The sequence below is a fragment of the Dryobates pubescens genome, chromosome 5, assembly GCF_014839835.1.
Source record: "Dryobates pubescens isolate bDryPub1 chromosome 5, bDryPub1.pri, whole genome shotgun sequence".
Classification (NCBI taxonomy): domain Eukaryota; kingdom Metazoa; phylum Chordata; class Aves; order Piciformes; family Picidae; genus Dryobates; species Dryobates pubescens.
In genome coordinates this window covers 1,649,783-1,670,795 of record NC_071616.1, presented here as the reverse complement: position 1 = coordinate 1,670,795, position 21,013 = coordinate 1,649,783, and the positions used below count along the sequence as shown (strand labels likewise).

The window sequence follows — 21,013 nt, the reverse complement described above, 5'->3', positions numbered from 1 at the left end:
GGTGTTGGGTGACAGGTTGGACTTGATGATCTTTGGGGTCTTTTCCAACCTTATTGATTCTGTGATTCTATGATATTATCATAGAATGGCTTAGGCTGGAAGAGACCTTAGAAATCATTGAATCCATCCTCCCTGCCATGGGCAGCAATACCTCTCAACTAGATCCAGTTTCTCAAGTGCCCATCCAACCTGGCCTTGACCATCTCCAGGGAGGGGGCAGCCACAACCTCTGGACAATCCATTCCAGAGTCTTGCCACCCTCATAGCGAAGAATTTCTTCCTAAGATCCAACCTAAACCTATTTTTCTTCAGTTTAAATCCATTTCCCCTTGTCCTTCCTGCAGGATTCTTTCAGGTCCTGGCAGGCTGCTCTTAGGTCTGCCTGGAGCCTTCCCTTCTCCAGGCTGAACACCCTCAGCCTGTCCTCACAGCAGAGCTGCTCCAGCCCCTGGATCATCTTTGTTGCCCTCCTCTGGACTTGTTCCAACAAATCTATGCCCCTCTTATGGTGGGGACAGCAGAACTGGATGCAGTGTTTGAGGTGGAGTCTCTGTATAACTCAGAGGAGTAGAGGAAATACTTAACAATCAATCAATCAATCTTGGTTTAGTTTAGAATTCGTTTACTGAAAGTATTTTTTTTGGGGGGGGAGGAAATCCCAAGCCTGTGAAAAATAGTTTTGAATCTCACTTGGTATTGAGTAGCATGCTGCAAATCAATTTCAACAGGACTTGTTAATCATAGTTCTGATTTGGTATCAGTTTCTTATCTAAATAACCACAGTGCTTGAATCAGACTTCCTGTGACTTGCCCAGGCTTAGATGGAGGCTGTGTGTAAAAGCTGTGAGGCCACAACCAAAGCACAGTGTCACAGTCCTGCGCTCTTGCAGCAGCCCTTATCAGTACATCTCAAACTGCTTTCTTGAGCAGGCTAGTTGCAGGCTGAGCTAGAGAGAGGGATTTGGCTTCTGCAGGTTGGATCAGCAGGTAAATGATGGCAGGGAACAGGCAGAAGGCCTTTTGAGCTCCAGGCTGCAGATCTGTCTGCTGAACGACACTGTGCCTCGCTGGCTGTAGCCCAGATGACTGCATGGTTTGATTTCAGCCAAACAATGGAAATCAGAGTCCAGTTATTATTGTCCACCAGCTTTGTTTCGTGTACCTTTCTTCACCTGGGCTGTGTGGAACAGATCCCAGCTGATTTGCTTCCCAGCCTCCTGTTACTCAGCCTTCGGGGGCAGGCTGTTCCTTCCACAGCCTGAAGCTTTCCTAGAACCGACAGGGCTGCTTGTTTTCATCACCTCCAGAGGGGCATATCTGATAACTGCCTAATTCCAGGACTATGATTTCACTGCCTGCAGTTTTTTTCCACTGAGGTGCTGCATAGCTGTGCCATGTTCTAGTGGAATCTGAAAACTTCCAGCTCCCAGCTGGGTGAAACTTAGGACCCAGAAGCGTTAAGATTAGTGTCAGCAGCAAGGAAGTTTACTGTAAGTGATGACACCGTATGGAACTGACTCAGGATGTTTACCAGAGCAACAGTTGCCATGCAGGCAATGTATGCTTGGAAGATGCATCAGCAGCCTTTTTTTGGGTCTTCCTGCAGAGGAGTGAAATGTGCTCCCTGTGCTTGCTTGCATTGCCAGTGACTCTGCAAGGGCCTGATTCACCAGCAGCACCGCCCCCGCTCCTGTGGAAATTAGTGGCCAGCAAGGCTGTCAGATGAATGAGGGACTGAAGACTTCTGCCCACCAGTAAACAGATCCAGAGACACAGCTTCTGGTGGCCAGGCTGCTAAAGAGCAGTTTGGAAGGCAGGCGGCAGCTGGAGCTTCGTTCCCAGCATGCGCTTACTGAAGTACCACAGAGGTGTGGAGTCCCCGCGACGGGCTGGTGGAGAAAGGAGATCCTCCTGCTGCACTGTAGCCCTCTCTGGCTCCTGTCTGTATCCCCAGCCACTCCAGGGCCCACTTGGACCACAGGGTCAGCATGGCTGTGTCAGAACCTTTTGTGTAGCAAACAGCATAGAGGGGAGTGAGGAAGCTGCTCTCTTATTTACCTTTTCAGACCAAATTGCTAGGTACCCAAATAGAACTGGGTAGAACTCTGGCACAACTTCAAACAAAGGTCTGTGCCTTTAGATCTGGGGAGAGGCATCTTCACTTTCTTGTTACCACACCCAGCTCCCAAGAATATGTTGTCTCTATTTATAGCAGGCATTCCTTGCAGCAGGCAGGGAAATGTCTTTTGTCTTCACTGTCTCTAAAAGGCCAGGTGTGCCGAGAGCTTCTTTTCCCTTGGATAGCAGCAAGCTCATAGGGGTACAACTGAGGTTTGTTTGGGTTGTTTTTTTTCAATCTCCCATGAAAATTTGCAAGTCTTGGAACAACTGCCTATGTCACAGTCTCACAGTATAACTAAGGTTGGAAGAGACCCCAAGGATCATCAAGTCCAACCTGTCCCAACAGACCTCACCACTAGACCATGGCACCAAGTGCCACATCCAATCCCCTCTTGAACACCTCCAGGGATGGGGACTCCACCACCTCCCTGGGCAGCCCATTCCAGTGAAACAGGAAGGAATGTAAAATGTGGACTGGCTTCTTTAAACCTTCTCCTTGAATTAGAGTAGAGTAGAGTAGAGTAGAATAGAGTAGAATTGAATTGAATTGAATTGAATTGAATTGAATTGAATTGAATTGAATTGAATTGAATTGAATTGAATTGAATTAACCAGGTTGGCAAAGACCCTTGAGATCATCAAGTCCAACCTATCACCCAACACCATCTAATCAACTAAACCATGGCACCAAGCACCACATCCAGTCCCCTGTGACTCCACCACCTCCCTGGGCAGCCCATTCCAGTGAAACAGGAAGGAATGTAAAATGTGGACTGGATTCTTTAAACCTTCTCCTTGAATTAGAGTAGAGTAGAATAGAATAGAGTAGAATAGAATAGAATAGAGTAGAATAGAATAGAATTGAATTGAATTAACCAGGTTGGCAAAGACCCTTGAGATCATCAAGTCCAACCTATCACCCAACACCATCTAATCAACTAAACCATGGCACCAAGCACCACGTCCAGTCCCCTCCTGAACACCTCCAGGGATGGTGACTCCACCACCTCCCTGGGCAGCACATTCCAATGGCTAAGGAGGAGGCTCAGGGGAGACCTTATTGCTCTCTACAGCTACCTGAAAGGAGGTTGTAGACAGCAGGGGGGTGCAACCATGTAAACCTTCAAGCTTAACTCTCTTGGCTTATCTTATTTTGTGCAAACTAATTGATGAAGCTTCAGAATTACAGGCAGCTTCAAACTGAAAAGGGAAAAGGCTTTCTTTGTTTTGATCTCTCACACAGTACCCCTGTGAACGTGTATTTACCATGTCTTTGCTGCAAGAGTGGTCAGGCATTGGCACAGGCTGCCCAGGGAGGTGGTGGAGTCACCATGCCTGGAGGTGTTCAAAACCTGTGTGGCCATGGCACTTGGGGACGTGGTTTGATGGCCACGGTGGTGTTGGGTTGAAGGTTGGACTCAGTGATCGTAGAGGTCTTTTCCAACCTTAATGATTCTGTCATTGGGTTATCCCCAGGGAATACTTTAAAAACCCTAAACAATCCCTCCCCCCCCACTCCCAAATCTGGAAGTGTATTTCCTGCAAATCATTTCAACATCTTTGTGGGTGCCATGGACAGTGGCACTGAGTGCAGCCTCAGCAGGGTTGCTGATGGCACCAAGCTGTGTGGTGCAGCAGACAGCTGGAGGGAAGGGATCCATCCAGAGGGACCTGGACAGGCTGCAGAGCTGGGCACAAGCCAACCTCAGGAGGTTCAACAAGACCAAGGGCAGGGTCCTGCAGCTGGCTCAAGGCAATCCCAGGCACAAATGCAGGCTGGGCAGGGACTGGCTGGAAAGCAGCCCTGAGGAGAGAGCCTTGGGGGTGCTGGGGGAGGAGAAGCTCAGCAGGAGCTCTCAGTGTGCACTTGCAGCCCGGAAAGCCAAGCAGAGCCTGGGCTGCAGCAAGAGAAGTGTGGCCAGCAGGGCAAGGGAGGGGATTCTGCCCCTCTGCTCAGCTCTGCTGAGACCACAGCTGCAGTACTGCCTCCAGGTCTGGAGCCCCTATTGCAAGAGGGATCTGGAGGTGCTGGAAGGTGTCCAGAGAAGGGCCAGGAGGATGAGCAGAGGGCTGGAGCACCTCTCCTGTGAGGACAACTGAAGGAGTTGGGGCTGTTCAGTCTGGAGAAGAGAAGGCTCCCAGGTGACCTCATTGTGGCCTTCCAGGATCTGCAGGGGGCTCCAAGAAGGCTGGGGAGGGACTGCTCAGGATCTCAGGCAGTGATAGGCCTAGGGGGAATGGAATGAAGCTGGAGGTGGGGAGATTCAGGCTGGAGGGGAGGAGGAAGTTCTTCCCCATGAGAGTGGTGAAGCCCTGGAATGGGTTGTCCAGGGAGGTGGTTGGGGCCCTGTCCCTGAAGGTGTTTAAGGCCAGGCTGGATGAGGCTCTGGCCAGGCTGATCTAGTGTGGGGTGTCCCTGCCCATGGCAGGGGGGTTGGAACTGGATGATCCTTGTGGTCCCTTCCAACCCTGACTGATACTATGAAATACTATGAAATTTCACAGCTTGGCAATACTGCAAGGATCTGGCAAGACCTACTTTCACTATCACTGCTTAGACAAGCCTCTCTTGTGGACTAAGGGGCTTCTTTCCAGTTTTGATTCTCACTTTCTGTAGAGAATGGTGGCTAGCAGAGCAAGGATCTCATGGTCTGAAGCTGCCCCAGGGGAGGTTTGGGTTGGGTATTAGGAAGCACTTCCTCACAGCAAGGCTGATTAGGCACTGGGATGTGCTGCCCAGGGAGGTGCTGGAGTCACCATCACTGGAGGGCTTTAAGAAAAGCTTGGATGTGGCCCTTGGTGGCAGGGTTTGGCTGATGTGGGGGTGGTAGGTCCTAGGCTGGACTGGATGGCCTCAGAGGTCTTTTCCAGCCTCAATAATTCTGTGATTCTGTGACTGGGAGAACAGGAAAACATCACCCAGACCCACCAAATGCCTGTGCATGTTGCTCAGTCCTTTTTTTGGTGTGTTGGTAAAGGACTTCACCTCCATAGGTACATGCTTGCTGAACTCAGATGGGTCCTGTAGAACTGAACTCCCCAGTTTTGATCAGTGTGTAATCACAGGGGTTGCAAGGGACCTGTGGAGCTCTCCCAAGTCCAATGCCCCTGCCAGAGCAGGACCATAGAATCCAGCACAGGTCACACAGGAATGCATCCTGCTTGAAAGTCTCCAGAGAAGGAGACTCCACAACCTCTCTGGGCAGCCAGCTCCAGGGCTCCGTGACCCTCACAGGGCAGAAGTTCCTCCTCATGCTGAGCTGGAGCCTCCTGTGCTGGAGTTTATATCCATTGCCACTTGTCGTATCCCAGGGTGCAGCTGAGCAGAGCCTGTGCCCTCCCTCTTGACCCCCAGCCCTCAGATATTGATAAACATTGATTAAATCCCCTCTCAGTCTTCTGCTCTGCAGACTGAACAGCCCCAGGGCTCTCAGCCTCTCCTCACCAGCCTCTCACACCAGCTGAGAGTCCAGTCTTCCCATCACTGTTCTTCTTTCCCCACCAAGCCCTGAGGGATTCAGGTACAGGTGTGTTTTAGTGCTGTTGACACGTGTCTCTGAGTGACTGTAGCTGGGCTGAGTGAATCATTCTGCATAAGCCAGCAAGCAGCTAGCCAGTGGTTTTCATCACTGCTGGCCCGGGCTGTGCTCCAACTTCTGACACAGAGGCAGATGCCTCTCAGTTCCCTTACTGTTATCTGAGCTGTGAACTGCTTTAGTGAATGGACTAATGGCTGCTGCAGGGGTGGTGGAGTCCTCAGCAAGCAGGAATGCCACCCAGGCCTCTCTAGTGGCCTTCCAGTATCTGAAGGGGGCTCCAAGAAAGCTGGGCAGGGACTTTGGAGGGTGTCAGGGAGTGATAGGGCTGGGGGGAATGGAGCAGAACTAGAAGTGGGGAGATTGAGATTGGCTGTGAGGAAGAAGTTGTTGCCCAGGAGGGTGGTGAGAGCCTGGCACAGGCTGCCCAGGGAGGTGGTGGCAGCCTCCTGCCTGGAGGTGTTTGCAGCCAGGCTGGATGTGGCTGTGAGCAAGCTGCTGTGGTGTGAGGTGTCCCTGCCCATGGCAGGGGGTTGGGACTGGCTGAGCCTTGAGCTCCCTTGCAGCCCTGACAATTCTGTGATTCTCTGTTGTAGTCCAGAAGGTAATCACTGGATGATATGTGTGTGATCCATCTATCAGAAGGACAGAAAAGGGACTGGCACAACATATCTGTTGACAAGACTGTCTTAGGTCCTGACATGCTTCAGGAGTCCATCCCACAGGAAGTGATGTACTCAGAGGGTATTTCCTCTCTTCTGGAGTAAAACATCTCTTCTTATTCAGCCATAAATCAGTTTTCCTGAGAAACATTCAAAAATCAAACACTGACTGTGTGGCCTGAGAGCTGAGATCTGAGCTGCCTGGGCCCACTCAGATGTTAGGGTTTGTGTGGCCCATTTTCTAGCTCTGCCTGGGGAGCAGCCAGGTTCTGGAGGTTAATCCAGGGAGTGGAACATCTCCCTCATGAGGAGAGACTCAGGGAGCTGGGGCTCTTCAGCTTGGAGGAGCCTGAGGGGTGACCTCTTTCGTGTTTATAACGATGTGAAGGGCGAGTGCCAAGAGGGTCAGGCTCTGCTGGGTGATGCCCAATGCCAGCACAAGGGGCACTGGGTGGAAGCTGAGGCACAGGAAGTTCCATGGGAACAGGAGGAAAAAAAATGTCCCTCTGAGGGTGAGAGAACACTGGAAGAGGCTGCCCAGGGGGGTTGTGGAGTCTCCTTCTCTGGAGGTATTCCAGACCTGCCTGGATGTGTTCCTGTGTGACCTGCTCTAGGTGACCCTGCTCTGGCAGGGGGGTTGGGCTGGATGAGCTTTTTGAGGTGCCTTCCAGCCCCTGGCATTCTGTGATTCTGCAATCATAGAATCACAGGATTGTCCAGGCCTGAAAAGACCTCTGAGATCATCAAGCCCAACCATTTCACCCACTCCACCAAGTCTGTCACTACACCATGTCTCCAAACACCAGATCTAGATGGCCTTTGAACACCTGCATGGATGGTGATGGTGACTCCACCACCTTCCTGGGCAGCCTGTTCCAGTGCCTCACAACCTTTTCCCTGAGAAACTTTTTCCTGATGTTCAGCCTAATCCTCCCCTGGTGCAGCTTGAGGCCATTTCTGTGTCCAGTTCTGGGCCCCTCAATTTAAGGACATTGAGATGCTGGGAGGTGCCCAGAGAAGGGCAACAAAGCTGGGGAGGGGTCTGGAGCACAGCCCTGGGAGGAGAGGCTGAAGGAGCTGGGGTTGCTTAGCCTGGAGAAGAGGAGGCTCAGGGGAGACCTTCTTGCTGTCTACAACTCCCTGAAGGGAGGCTGTAGCCAGGAGGGGGTTGGTCTCTTCTCCCAGGCCCCCAGCACCAGAACAAGAGGACACAGTCTCAAGCTGTGCCAGGGGAGGTTTAGGCTGGAGGTGAGGAGGAAGTTCTTCCCAGCAAGAGAGATTTGCCACTGGAATGTGCTGCCCAGGGAGGTGGTGGAGTCACCATCCCTGGAGGTGTTCAAGAGGGGCTTGGATGTGGCACTTGGAGCCACGGTTTAGTTGTCAGGAGGTGTTGGGTGATAGGTTGGACTTGGTGATCTCTGAGGTCTTTTCCAACCTTATTGATGCTGTGGTTCTACAAAGAGACCAGTGCCTGCCTCTCCACAACCTTCTTTCAGAGGAGACAGATGTTCATTTGTTCCCAGGGTACCACTTTTCACTACCCTATTAACAGCATGCACTGGAGCTGGTGCTGATATTCCAAATGCAGCTATCAGTGCTAAGCTCATGGCAGTTCCTGTTTGGAACTGTCACCAGGAGACTGAATCACCTCTGATGATAAGGAATCTTTGGCCCACGCTTATCTGCCTAGATCTTGAAATCTGCTCCATAAATGTAGAACCAAGTCCTTGCAAGAGGCTTCAAAACTATGCTTCACCAAAGCAAACAGAGTGAAAGCTCTCTGCACCATCAACCCCCCTCCCCAGTGCTGTCCCTGTTTCCAGACTAGATTTATCACATCCTGGTGACCTACCAATCATCTTGAACCACAAACTGGAAAGGAAAATCCCCGCCAGAGCAGCACACCAACGAGCAGCACACCAACGTTTCCTGCCTGCCATGAACTGCAGGCTGTGGTTTTACCAAGAAGTCCTGCAGACAAACCTGCCTCTAAGTATTCTTCTGCAAGTTTTGCTCTAAATGGGGCAGAGATTTTTGTTTCTTTTGGGGTGGGTTCTCTTTCTTCTCTTTCTTTTCTTTCTTTCTCTTTCTTTTCTTTCTTTCCTTCTCTTTCTCTCTTTCTTTCACTTTCTTTCTTTCTTTGTCTTTGTCTTTGTCTTTCTTTCTTTGTCTTTCTTTCTTTTCTTTGTCTTTCTTTCCTTTTTTTGTCTTCCTTTCCTTCTTTTCTTTGTCTTCCTCTCCTCCCTTTCCTCCCTTTCCTCCCTTTCCTCCCTTTCCTCCCTTTCCTTTTCTCTCCTTTTTCTTTCCTTTTCTCTCCTTTTTCTTTCCTTTTCATCTTTCTTTTTCTTTCCTTTTCTCTCCTTTCTTTCCTTTTTCTCTCCTTTCTTTCCCTCCTTTCTTTCCCATCTTTCCTTTCTTTCCTTTCTTTCCTATCTTTCCTTTCTTTTCCTCTTTCTTTTCCTCTTTCTTTTCCTCTTTCTTTTCCTTTCTTTCTTTTCCTTTCTTTCTTTTCCTTTCTTTCTTTTCCTTTCTTTCTTTTCCTTTCTTTCTTTTCCTTTCTTTCTTTTCCTTTCTTTCCTTTCTGTCTTTCTTTCCAAATTTTCCATTCAGAATCTGCATGGAAAACCAACTCCCAACAGGAAGAGTTTGCATGAATCAGTGTTACTCATTATGTGTAAGGGTTGCAGAACCAGGGTGGAAGTAAAGCTTGCACCTGGCTTCCTACTGTGACAACTTCTAACAAGCCCCTAGCATTAATAATCAGGGTGTAACTCACACTTTCATGCAAGAACAATGCTCCTTAGTCTGTCTCAGCCAATTCTATCCCACCAGTAGGCTCTGGCTAGCAAAGTGTCTGCGGAGCCTGGAGTTAGTGGTTTTGGCTGCAAAGGACTCATTGATCCTGGGTTAGATACAGGAATGGTGCAGAAGGGCTTGCATGCAGCTGCTGGAGACAGGGCACCAGAAATCTCAGGAAGGACAGGGAGAGGTGACTTGTGTGAAAGTTAATGTTCTCTGTGCTCAGAAAAGCCGGGCTTAGGGGCATTCCGTGGCTTTGGGCTGAGTCACCCAAGTCTCATGATCTGGGTGAGATTAATGATGATGACAATCCAGGCCTCTCTGGTGCTTTTTGCCTCTCTTGAGAGCTGTTGTTAAACACTTCAGTGGCAGGGGGCAAGGTTTGGGTGCCGCTTGCAGTTCCACTTTGCGTCGGCTCCTTCGAAACTGCAGAAGGACGGAAGGGGTTGGGAACGGTTTGATGCCACAGTATGAGTTTTGCATTGCCTCATCTCCTGAGCCAAGGGAAAGTAAAAAAGTCTATCTTTTGCATCACTGTGTCAGAGCCAGTTAAGTATCATCGACATAAACTGAATGGATTTGACCTTCCTGTGCTATGGGAAAAGGTGGAACGTGTCTTTAGACTTGGATTTGGCAATTGCATTTCTTTTCTTAGCTCAAAATCGAGTCTATAAGCCTCAGTGTGGAGAAAAAAACCCCACACACCACAGGAAGGTGTTAGTTTAAACCCCACCTTTGACTTTTGGACGTTTTTGTATGGGTGTGGCTTGGAAATGTTTTCATTTTTCGGTTACGAGTCCCCCTTGTCTGGGTATTAAAATCTGAGATCAGAAAGCAAACCCTCTGGCTTCCCTGCAGCTCTGGGCAGCAGGCTCTGCAGCCCTGCTTTGCCATTTCAAAGAGGTGCTAATCGCTGTGATCACAGAGGGGCTGCTGGCTTCATGCAGGCTGCTTAGGCTGTGAAGCGTTGTGCGAGTTTCTGGCACCGCTGGAGCCCTTCTTCCCCCCTCTCTGCTTCTCCGACAGAGTCCACCAACAGAGTCCACGCTACAAACGTGGGTGTAGAAGATACCATCAAATCGAAAACAAAGCATTCTGTCTCAGCCCCTAAGGCAAAGTGCCACCTGACTGGATGGCCTCAAAAGCAGTTCTGAGAATTGGATTGCCACATTTTTGCCCAAGATCTCCTGGACACCCACCTGATGTCCCACGCTGCATGGGCGAGGCTCCCTGCGAGCCTGGGTCCTCCTGCATGTGCCTGCAGTGCGGCTAGGCTTTAACAACACCTAAGTGCACTTGGGTCACAAGAGCAACATGAACACTCCAGGCTCGGGGCAGAATGGCTGGAAACTGTCTGGTAGAGACAGACCTGGGGGTGCTGGTTGACAGCCAGCTGAGCATGAGCCAGCAGTGTGCCCAGGTGGCCAGAAAGGCCACCAGCATCCTGGTCTGGATCAGGATTGGCGTGGCAGCAGGACCAGGGAAGTGACTGTGTCCCTGTTCTGGTCACTGGTGAGGCCCCACCTTAAGCACTGGGTTCAGTTTTGGGGCCCTCACTCCAAGAAGGACATTGAGGGGCTGGAGTGTGTCCAGAGAAGGGTGAAGGGGCTGGAGAAATGTTTTTGCTTTCAGATACATTTGAGCATTCAGTTTGTTTTGTGGCTGTGTGGCCACCAAGCCAACTTCACAGTGCAGTTGTCTTCTGCATTTTATCATCAGTGGTGTTAGGAGTGTTCAGCAGCACACCCAACCACGCTGTGCTGCTGGGTTTGGAAAGGCAGAAGGGTTGGCTTGTGGCTCAGTCCAAAGAAGGGAGGTGCAAAGAAGGTAACTGAAAGTGCTGATGTTCTTTCACCACGACTGGGTAGCTGTTTGTGGCTGGTTTGCACCGAAAGCACCACCCTGCACAGGATCACAGCGTGGTAGGGGTTGGAAGGGACCTCCAGAGACCCAGTCCAACCCCCTTGCCAGAGCAGGACCAGAGAACCCAGCACAGGTCACACAGGAACACATCCAGATGGGGCTTGAAAGTCTCCAGGGAAGGAGACCCCACAACTCTCTGGGCAGCCTGCTCCAGGGCTCTGGGACTCTCGCAGGGAAGAAGCTCCTCCTCACGTTGAGCTGGAGCCTCCCTTGCTGCAGTTTATAGCCATTGCCCCTTGCCACTTGTTAGTAAATCATTTCCAGGTCCTCAGTGAAGCAGGAAGTCCAGCAATCAGTAATCAATTTGTTTTCCTTCCCTTTGGTGACAGAATTCAACGTCACTTGCAGATATGGAGGAGTTTTTCACGTGGAGAAGAACGGCCGCTACAGCCTGACGCGGTCCGAAGCCGTCGAGCTCTGCAGAGCTCTCAATAGCACCTTGGCGACACTAGAGCAGGTGAAGAAAGCTAATGAGCTTGGATTTGAAACTTGCAGGTAAAGAAATTATGGTGTGGGGGGTTGGGGGTGTAAAATAGATCATGCCAAGTCCATCTGTCGGTGCTCTGCAGCCTGTGGTAATTACAGCAGACTTCATGTGGCTGCTAATTAGACGGCCACGTCGGTCCTCAGGTTCTACTCTGTGATGAGCAAAGCATCTTCCTCTGTGTGCAGGGTTCCCCTGAGCCCAGTACCTAATAAGTCATTGACTGCATATACTTTCTACCAATTGTCTTTTAACAAAGCACAGACTCTGACAGAGAAAACATAAAGACAGCCAAAGGTTGGCAGCATAATAAACTCCCGATGGAGATCACAGGAGCACAGAATGTCAGGGGTTGGAAGGGACCTCAAAAGATCATCCAGTCCAAGCCCCTGCCAGAGCAGGGTCACCTAGAGCAGCTCACACAGGAACACATCCAGGTGGGTTTGGAATATCTTCAGGGAGGGAGACTCCACAACCCCCCTGGGCAGCCTGCTCCAGGCCTCTGGCACCCTCACAGGGAAAACATTTTCCTCCTGCTTCCATGGCACTTCCTCTGCCTCAGCTTCCACCACTGCCCCTTGTGCTGGCATTGGGCATCCCCCAGCAGAGCCTGGCTCCAGCCTCTGGGCACTCAGCCTGCACAGCTTTAGCACCAGCAAGGAGCTCACCCTCAGGCTCCTCCTCTCCAAGCTCCAGAGCCCTCATCTCCCTCAGGCTCTCCTCCTAAGGAAGATCTTCCATTCTCTTCATCATATTTGTGACTCTGTGCTGGACTGTTTCAAGAAGTTCCCTGAGGTCCTTCTTGAACTGAGGGGCCCAGAACTGGACACAATATTCCAGATGTGGCCTCAGCAGGGCAGAGGAGAGGGGCAGGACAATGGACCTACTGACCACAGCCCTTCTACTCCAGCTAATGATGCCATTGCACATTGAGCACATTGCTGGCTCATGGTCAACCTCCCATCCACTAGGACCCCTCAGGTCCTTTTCTCCTTCACTGCTCTCCAACAGGTCAACCTCCATGGGGTTGTTCTTTCCCAGGTGCAAGACTCTCCCCTTGCCCTTGTTGGATTTCATTCTGTTTCTCCCTGACCAACTCTCAGCCTGTGTAGGTCTGGCTGGACGGCAGCACCACCCTCCCGTGTCAGCCACTACTCCCAGGCTTGTGCTGTCAGCAAATTTGATGACATTGCTCTCTGTTCAGATCCTACTGCATCACTGGTTTGTAAGATGTGTGGGAAAAGTATTGATGATTTTGATGAGCTGATGTATGGTCAAACACTGAGGATGGTATATCCGTAGAGGGAACTCTCTGTGTCCTCCAGAAGCAGTAAAAGCCATCAAGTGGCACAGTGAGGGATGAGCTCTTGAGATCCCAGTCGAAAAAAAAGGCCACAGTATTACTGCATTCTTCACAGGATCCCAGAAGGGCTCAGGCTGGAAGAGACCTCAAAGCTCATCCACTCCAACCTCCTGCCAGGGGCAGGGACACCTCTCAACTAGACTCAGCTGCTCAAGGCTTCATCCAACCTGGCCTTGAACACCCCCAGCACAGAGGCATCCACAGCCTCCCTGGGCAGCCTGTGCCAGAGCCTCACCACTCTTGTACTGAAGAACTTCTTCCTCAGCTCCAGTCTAACCCTGCTCTGCCTCAGCTCCAAACCATTCCCCCTTGGCCTGCCTCTGGACACCCTCATGGCAAGTCCCTCTGCAGCCTTCCTGTAGGATCCCTTCAGGTACTGGCAGGCAGCTCTGAGGTTCCCCCTGGAGCCTTCTCTTCTCCAGGCTGAACACCCCCAGCTCCCTCAGCCTGTGCTCACAGCAGAGCTGCTCCAGCCTGTGGATCATCTTTGTGGCCTTCCTCTGGACTCTCTCCACCACCTCTGTGTCCTCCTTACACTGGGGACATAGAACTGGAGGCAGTACTGGAGGTGGCCACACTCCTCTTGATTCAGCTCAGGATATGATTTTGCCTTCTGGGCCAATCCTACAATCCTGGAATGGAGAAGTTTCAAAAGGCAGCCATAAAAATGAGGAGGAGGGAAAAAACCCAAACCAAAACCAAACCACACTGTCAAGTGGCTTAATTACCCTCTGTAATTCATGATGCACAGGGCAACAGATGTGGATAACACTGATTCCACTTGAGCAAAAAAAAAATCACTGCAGCAAGAGACTGGAAGCTGGGTAAAAGCAAAGCAAAGTGAGCACTACCACTGCAAAACATGTTAGGATAGTAATGAGCTGAATCCCCCCCAGAAGGGTTAAAGCAGATCCTTTGGTACACCAAAATGCCCTCAAGAGTGAAGACTTTTTCCCCCAGCTGGGGCATTTCTGTGGTCTGTAAATCCATCAGACTAGGGCATCCCCTGATCTTGCTGTCCAAAGCATGCAGTTATTGTGCAAATCATCCTCAATGTCCAGCTGCAGAGAGGAGAGGGAACTCAAGAGCTGTGACATTGAAGTTCCACCTGTCCCTTAGATTGGTTCTCTCCACATCTGGTGCTCCCTGAAAGGAGGCTGAGTCTCTTCTCCCAAGGAACAGGTGATAGGACAAGAGGAAACAGCCTCAGGTTGCAGCAGAAAAGGCTTAGATTGGAGATTAGAAGAAACTTCTTCACTGAAAGGATGTCAGGAAGAAGTTCTACACAGATTGAGTGATTGCCCATTGGAATGGGCTGCCCAGGGAGGTGGTGGAGTCACCATCACTGGAGGTGTTCAGGAGGAGACTTGATGGGGTGCTTGGTGCCATGGGTTAGTTGTTTAGGTGGTGTTGGATTGGTTGAGGGGTTGGACTCGATGATCTTGAAGGTCTCTTCCAGCCTGGTTTGTTCTGTTCTGTTCTGTTCTGTTCTGTTCTATTCTACTCTACTCTACTCTACTCTACTCTGCTCTGCTCTGCTCTGCTCTGCTCTACTCTACTCTACTGTATTCTATGACTGAAACAGGCTGCCCAGGGCAGTGGAGGAGTCCTGGCCTGGCCTGGAGAGGGCAAGAGCCTCAGTCCTTTTGAATATTCTCTGTTACGAAATTAGAGGCACAAAGGAGGCCAAAACACCAACAGTGAGGCTATTTTTTGACAGAATGGAGTGGATGGATCAGAAGCAGAGAGAGAGAAAATGGAGAGTGAGAGAGAGAAGAGAGAGAGAGAAGAGGAAAGGAATTCTATTACCACACCCCTCACCCCCCAAGGCAGTTTGAGTCTGGGGAGGAAAGCTGCTGCAGCTTTGGATGTAGAGGAGATGTTGGGTCTGTAGAGGAAGGGTGCTGCAGCTTTGGATGTAGAGGAGATGCTGGGTCTGCAGAGGAAGAGTGCTGCAGCTTTGAATGTAGAGGAGATGTTGGGTCTGCAGAGGAAGGGTGCTGCAGCTTTGGATGTAGAGGAGATGTTGGGTCTGTAGAGGAAGGGTGCTGCAGCTTTGGATGTAGAGGAGATGCTGGGTCTGCAGAGGAAGAGTGCTGCAGCTTTGGATGTAGAGGAGATGCTGGGTCTGTAGAGGAAGGGTGCTGCAGCTTTGGATGTAGAGGAGATGCTGGGTCTGCAGAGGAAGAGTGCTGCAGCTTTGAATGTAGAGGAGATGTTGGGTCTGCAGAGGAAGGGTGCTGCAGCTTTGGATGTAGAGGAGATGCTGGGTCTGCAGAGGAAGAGTGCTGCAGCTTTGGATGTAGAGGAGATGTTGGGTCTGTAGAGGAAGGGTGCTGCAGCTTTGGATGTAGAGGAGATGCTGGGTCTGCAGAGGAAGAGTGCTGCAGCTTTGAATGTAGAGGAGATGTTGGGTCTGCAGAGGAAGGGTGCTGCAGCTTTGGATGTAGAAGAGATGTTGAGTCTGTAGAGGAAGGGTGCTGCAGCTTTGGATGTAGAAGAGATGTTGGGTCTGTAGAGTGGGTCTGCAGAGGAAGAGTGCTGCAGCTTTGGATGTAGAGGAGATGTTGGGTCTGTAGAGGAAGGGTGCTGCAGCTTTGGATGTAGAAGAGATGTTGGGTCTGCAGAGGAAGGGTGCTGCAGCTTTGGATGTAGAGGAGATGTTGGGTCTGTAGAGTGGGTCTGCAGAGGAAGAGTGCTGCAGCTTTGGATGTAGAGGAGATGTTGGGCCTGTAGAGGAAGGGTACTGCAGCTTTGGATGTAGAGGAGATGTTGTCCTTGTTGGCTGTGCTGTCCTCTGAGCAGCCTCTTCAGCTCCATGAGCTGCAGCAGGCGGAACTTAGGACACGGAGAGAGGGTTCCTCTAGGTCTGCTTCTTCCAGGCTCCATGGTGATGTCTCTGTCACTTTTTCTCTCCTGGTATTCTCTCTGTTTTTCTTCAGAGCAGCATTGTCCAGGTCTTTTCCTTCTCTTGTGTTTTCTTTCTCCTGAGCCAGTAGTTGCTCAGATCTTTGATACTTTGATAGATCTTTTAGGTATGTATATGCCAGAGGCTATGGATAGCAGTGGCCTCTGCCCTTTCCAGGGCAGCTGCAGTCTGGTGAGCAATTCATAGTAGTATCACAGTATCAGTCAGGGTGGGAAGGGGCCACAAGCATCATCTAGTTCCAACCCCGCTGCCATGGGCAGGGACACCCCACACTAGATCAGCCTGGCCAGAGCCTCAGCCAGCCTGGCCTTAAACACCTCCAGGGACAGGGCCCCAACCACCTCCCTGGACAACCCATTCCAGGGCTTCACCACTCTCATGGGGAAGAACTTCCTCCTCCCCTCCAGCCTGAATCTCCCCACCTCCAGCTTCATTCCATTCCCCCTAGTCCTATCACTGCCTGAGATCCTGAGCAGTCCCTCCCCAGCCTTCTTGGAGCCCCCTGCAGATCCTGGAAGGCCACAATGAGGTCACCTCAGAGCCTTCTCTTCTCCAGACTGAACAGCCCCAACTCCTTCAGTCTGTCCTCACAGGAGAGGTGCTCCAGCCCTCTGCTCATCCTCCTGGCCCTTCTCTGGACACCTTCCAGCACCTCCAGATCCCTCTTGCAATAGGGGCTCCAGACCTGGAGGCAGTACTGCAGGTGGTGTTTCAGCAGAGCTGAGCAGAGGGGGAGAATCCCCTCCCTGGCCCTGCTGGCCACACTTCTCTTGCTGCAGCCCAGGCTCTGCTTGGCTTTCTGGGCTGCAAGTGCACACTGAGAGCTCCTGGTGAGCTTCTCCTCCCCCAGCACCCCCAAGGCTCTCTCCTCAGGGCTGCTTTCCAGCCAGTCCCTGCCCAGCCTGCATTTGTGCCTGGGATTGCCTCGACCCAGCTGCAGGACCCTGCCCTTGGTCTTGTTGAAGCTCCTGAGGTTGGCTTGTGCCCACCTCTGCAGCCTGTCCAGGTCCCTCTGGATGGATCCCTTCCCTCCAGCTGTCTGCTGCACCACACAGCTTGGTGCCATCAGCAACCCTGCTGAGGGTGCACTCAATGCCACTGTCCATGGCACCCACAAAGGTGTTGAACAAGCCTGGTCCCAGGACTGCTCCCTGAGGGCCTCTGCTTGTCCCTGGCCTCCACTGGGACATGGACCATTGACAGCCACTCTCTGGGTGTGGCCATTCTTATCTATGCACCTTCCAGAGAGTCATTCCAGTGGCTTCTGTCCAAGACACATCAGCTATTGTCTGGGCAGGCAGCAAAGGTGATTTTATCTTTGTTGAGTCACATCAAGAGAGACAAGATTTAGCCTCTCACAAGTCCCCTCCCCTGAAGGGGTTTAAAAGCCAGGGAGATGTGGTGCTGAGGGACATGGTTTGACCCTGGCAGTGCAGGGTGAACAGCTGAGTTCAGTGAGGTCTCTTCCAGCTCCACATGATTTTTTGCAGAGCTGCAGTAAATGTCAGTAGATTTTCAACTTTGTTGCAATCCAAAATGAAGGGCAAACCTGTAGAAAGAGGATTTACCTTTAGAGACCTGCTTGGCCACTTGGATCCCCACAAGCCCATGGGACTGGATGGGATCCATCCTAGGGTGCTGAGAGAGCTGGCAGATGAGCTGCCAAGCCACTCTCCATCATTTACCACCAGTCCTGGCTCACTGGAGAGGTTCCAGATGACTGGAAGGTGCCAGCATGATGCCCATCCACAGGAAGGGCTGGATGGATGAGCCAGGGAATTCCAGGCCTTTCAGCCTGCCCTCAGTGCCAGGCAAGGTGATGGAGCAGTCACCCAGAGTGCAGTCACACAGCACTGGCAGGATGGCCAAGGGCTCAGGCCCAGCCAGCATGGAGTTAGGAAGGGCAGCTCCTGCCTCACCAACCTGAGCTCCTTCCATGCCCAGGGGACTGCCTGGTGGATGTGGGGCAGGCTGTGGATGTGGTCTGCCTGGACTGCAGCAAGGCCTTGGACACCATCCCCCACAGCAAACTGCTGGCCAAGCTGTCAGCCCCTGGCTGGGACAGCAGCTCTCTGAGCTGGGTGAGGAACTGGCTGGAGGCTGAGCCCAGAGAGTGGTGGTGAATGGTGCCACAGCCAGCTGGCAGCCAGGCACCAGTGGTGTGCCCCAGGGACCAGTGCTGGGCCCCAGCCTGTTCAATATTTTTATTGATGATCTGGAGGAGGGGATGGAGTCCAGCATCAGTAAATGTGCAGCTGACAGCAAGCTGGGGGCAGGAGTTGATCTGTTAGAGGGTAGGAGAGCTCTGCAGAGGGACCTTGCCAGGCTGGACAGATGGAGAGAGGCCAAGGGCAGGAGATTGAACACATCCAAGTGCCAGGGGCTGCACATTGGCCACAGCAACCCCAGGCAGTGCTACAGGCTGGGGGCAGAGTGGCTGAGAGCAGCCAGGCAGAGAGGGACCTGGGGGTGCTGGCTGATGGTAGGCTGAACATGAGCCAGCAGTGTGCCCAGGTGGCATCCTGGCCTGCATCAGGAACAGTGTGGCCAGCAGGAGCAGGGAGGTCATTGTGCCCTGTGCTCAGCACTGGTTAGGCCACACCTTGAGTCCTGTGTCCAGTTCTGGGCCCCTCAGATTAAGAAAGACAATGATACTCTTGAAGGGCTGGGGAGGGGAAACTCTTGAAGCTGGGGAGGGGTCTGGAGCACAGCCCTGGGAGGAGAGGCTGAGGGAGCTGGGGTTGCTTAGCCTGGAGAAGAGGAGGCTCAGGGGAGACCTTATTGCTCTCTCCAACTCCCTGGATGGAGGTTGTAGCCAGGTGGGGGTTGGTCTCTTCTACCAGGCAGCCAGCACCAGAACAAGAGGACACAGTCTCAAGCTGTGCCAGGGGAGGTTGAGGCTGGATGTTAGTAAGAAGTTCTACAAGAAAGAGAGATTTGCCCTTGGGATGTGCTGCCCAGGGAGGTGGTGGAGTCCCCATCCCTGGAGGTGCCATGGTTTAGTTGATCAGGTGGTGTTGGATGATAGGTTGGACTCAGTGATCTCGAAGGTCTTTTCCAACCTTGTCTATTCTATTCTATTCTATTCTATTCTATTCTATTCTATTCTATTCTATTCTATTCTATTCTATTCTATTCTATTCTATTCCTTCTAACTGAGCAGAGTAGAAAAGTTCAGTGGATGTTTCTCCCAGATGGTAAGACTTTAATTCCACCACTGTAAGAAACAGTCCTGGCACCAGCACTGCTTGCAACTATTTCCTGTGAATGATTCCATTCCAACTGAGTCAGTGGTGCTTTCCTCTTTGAGTGCCTGGTGCATGAATGTTCAGTGCTACTGCCTGCAAACCCGTGAGAAGTGAACAAACCACAGAGTCTCAGAATGTTAGGGGATGCCAGGCACCTCCAGAGGTCATCCAGCCCAAGCCCCCTGCCAGAGCAGTGCACCCAGGGCAGCTGACACAGGAACACATCCAGGGGGGGCTGGAAAGTCAGCTGCAGTTTGGTTCAGCAGAGGTGTTGCTTGGTGACAGCACACTCTGCCCCTCTGGAGACACTGCTCTGAAGAGCAAACTGAAATCAACCTGGAGGTCCCTTCCAACCCCTAACATCCAGTGGACATCCTTGCCTGCCACAATACCTCTGCCAAACAATTCCTTTCAGGGTCTCTGTGCTGTCAGCAAAGAGGCTGGCTGGCATTTGCAAATCCAGCTCAGCATCCTTCTGCAGCTGGGGAAAATAGGGTGGAAAAGGAGAAGTTTCATCCCCCTCAGCATGGAACACCTTGAATTCTGCACCAGCCTCTGCTGAAGGCAACCTGTACCATGAGAGTCACAGTCTCACAGGGCTGGAGGGCACCTCTGGAGATCACCCAGTCCAAGCCAGAGCAGGGCACCCAGGGCAGCTCACCCAGGAACACAGCCAGGGGGGGTTGGAAGCAGGAGCAGGAGACTCCACAACCTCTCTGGGCAGCCTGCTCCAGGCTCCAGCACCCTCACAAAGGTTTCCCTTCTGTTCCCCTGGCACCTCCTCTGCTCCAGCCTGCCCCCAGTGCCCCTTGTGCTGTCCTTGGCCATCCCTGAGCAGAGCCTGGCTCTGTCCTCCAGCACTGCCCTGCACAGCTTTATCCCCAGCACTGAGGGCAGCCCTCAGGCTCCTCTGCTCCCAGCTCCCAGCCCCAGCTCCCTCAGCCTGTGCTCACAGGGAGATGTTGCACTGCTGTGATATGAAACAGGCTGTGTTCTCCTCTGCTCCTCACAGGTATGGTTTTGTGGTGGGGCACGTTGTTATCCCCCGGGTCAAGCCCTACCATCTGTGTGCGGCGAACCACACCGGCGTCTACAGCCTGCTCACCAACACCACGGGGCGCTACGACGCCTACTGCTACAACGGGACAGGTACCTCTGGCCTTTGGGGTGTAAGCTCATGGAATGGTTTGGGTGGAAGGGACCTTCAAGATCATCCAGTTGCCCCCCCACCCTGCCATGGGCAGGGACACCTCCCACCAGCCCAGCTTGCTCAAGGCCTCATCCAGCCTGGCCTTGACCACCTCCAGAGAGGGAGCATCCACAACCTCCCTGGGCAACCTGTGCCAGAATCTCTCCACCCTCACTGCCAAGAATTTCTTCCTCATCTCCAGTCTTCAATCAAGATTGGCAGCTTAAAGCCATTGCCCCTTGTCCCTGTAAGCCTGGTCTAGCTGAGAGGCATCCCTGCCTGTGGAGGGGAGGTTGGAGTAGATGAGCTCTGAGGTCCCTTCCAGCCTAGGCTGTTTCAGGATTGTCCTCATCTGCAGCTGATGGTTTGTGATGTGTGCAATCAAGGAGTGATGATTTGCTCACTTTCCTCAGACCAGTCTTTTCTGTTTTCCTTCTTTTCCAGAGGCAAGGAACAAGACATGTGATCCAATTGAAAGCCTGGATACTTCTTTGCTCACCACTCAGGATGAAATAGGTACTGTATGGAGCAGAAAAGCTTGCCACTTGCTTTAGGATCCAGAGATCTCTTTTTTGTTACTTAAACCGCTGCTAGGATCAAAAATCAGCCTGTGGTGGGTTGAAGTTTTCCCCCTCAGCATTACCTTTGCCAGACCTACTCAGTCAGAAGCAACTGAAGCTGTATTGACAAGCAAGAGCTACAGTCTGCAATGGAATGCAGTCAATGTGTACAACACAGCCAGGGGTTACAATATTATAT

The 21,013-nt window shown here is 51.8% G+C and overlaps 1 protein-coding gene across 1 annotated transcript in view; it reads left to right on the top strand.

Annotated features, from left to right (window-relative positions):
- Nucleotides 1-21,013, top strand: part of CD44 (CD44 molecule (Indian blood group)) — a 107,141-nt gene that overhangs the window by 41,262 nt on the left and 44,866 nt on the right. The window contains 3 exon segments of the mRNA XM_054162142.1: nucleotides 11,371-11,536; nucleotides 20,078-20,214; nucleotides 20,699-20,770. Coding sequence (XP_054018117.1) covers nucleotides 11,371-11,536; nucleotides 20,078-20,214; nucleotides 20,699-20,770 — 375 coding nt within the window.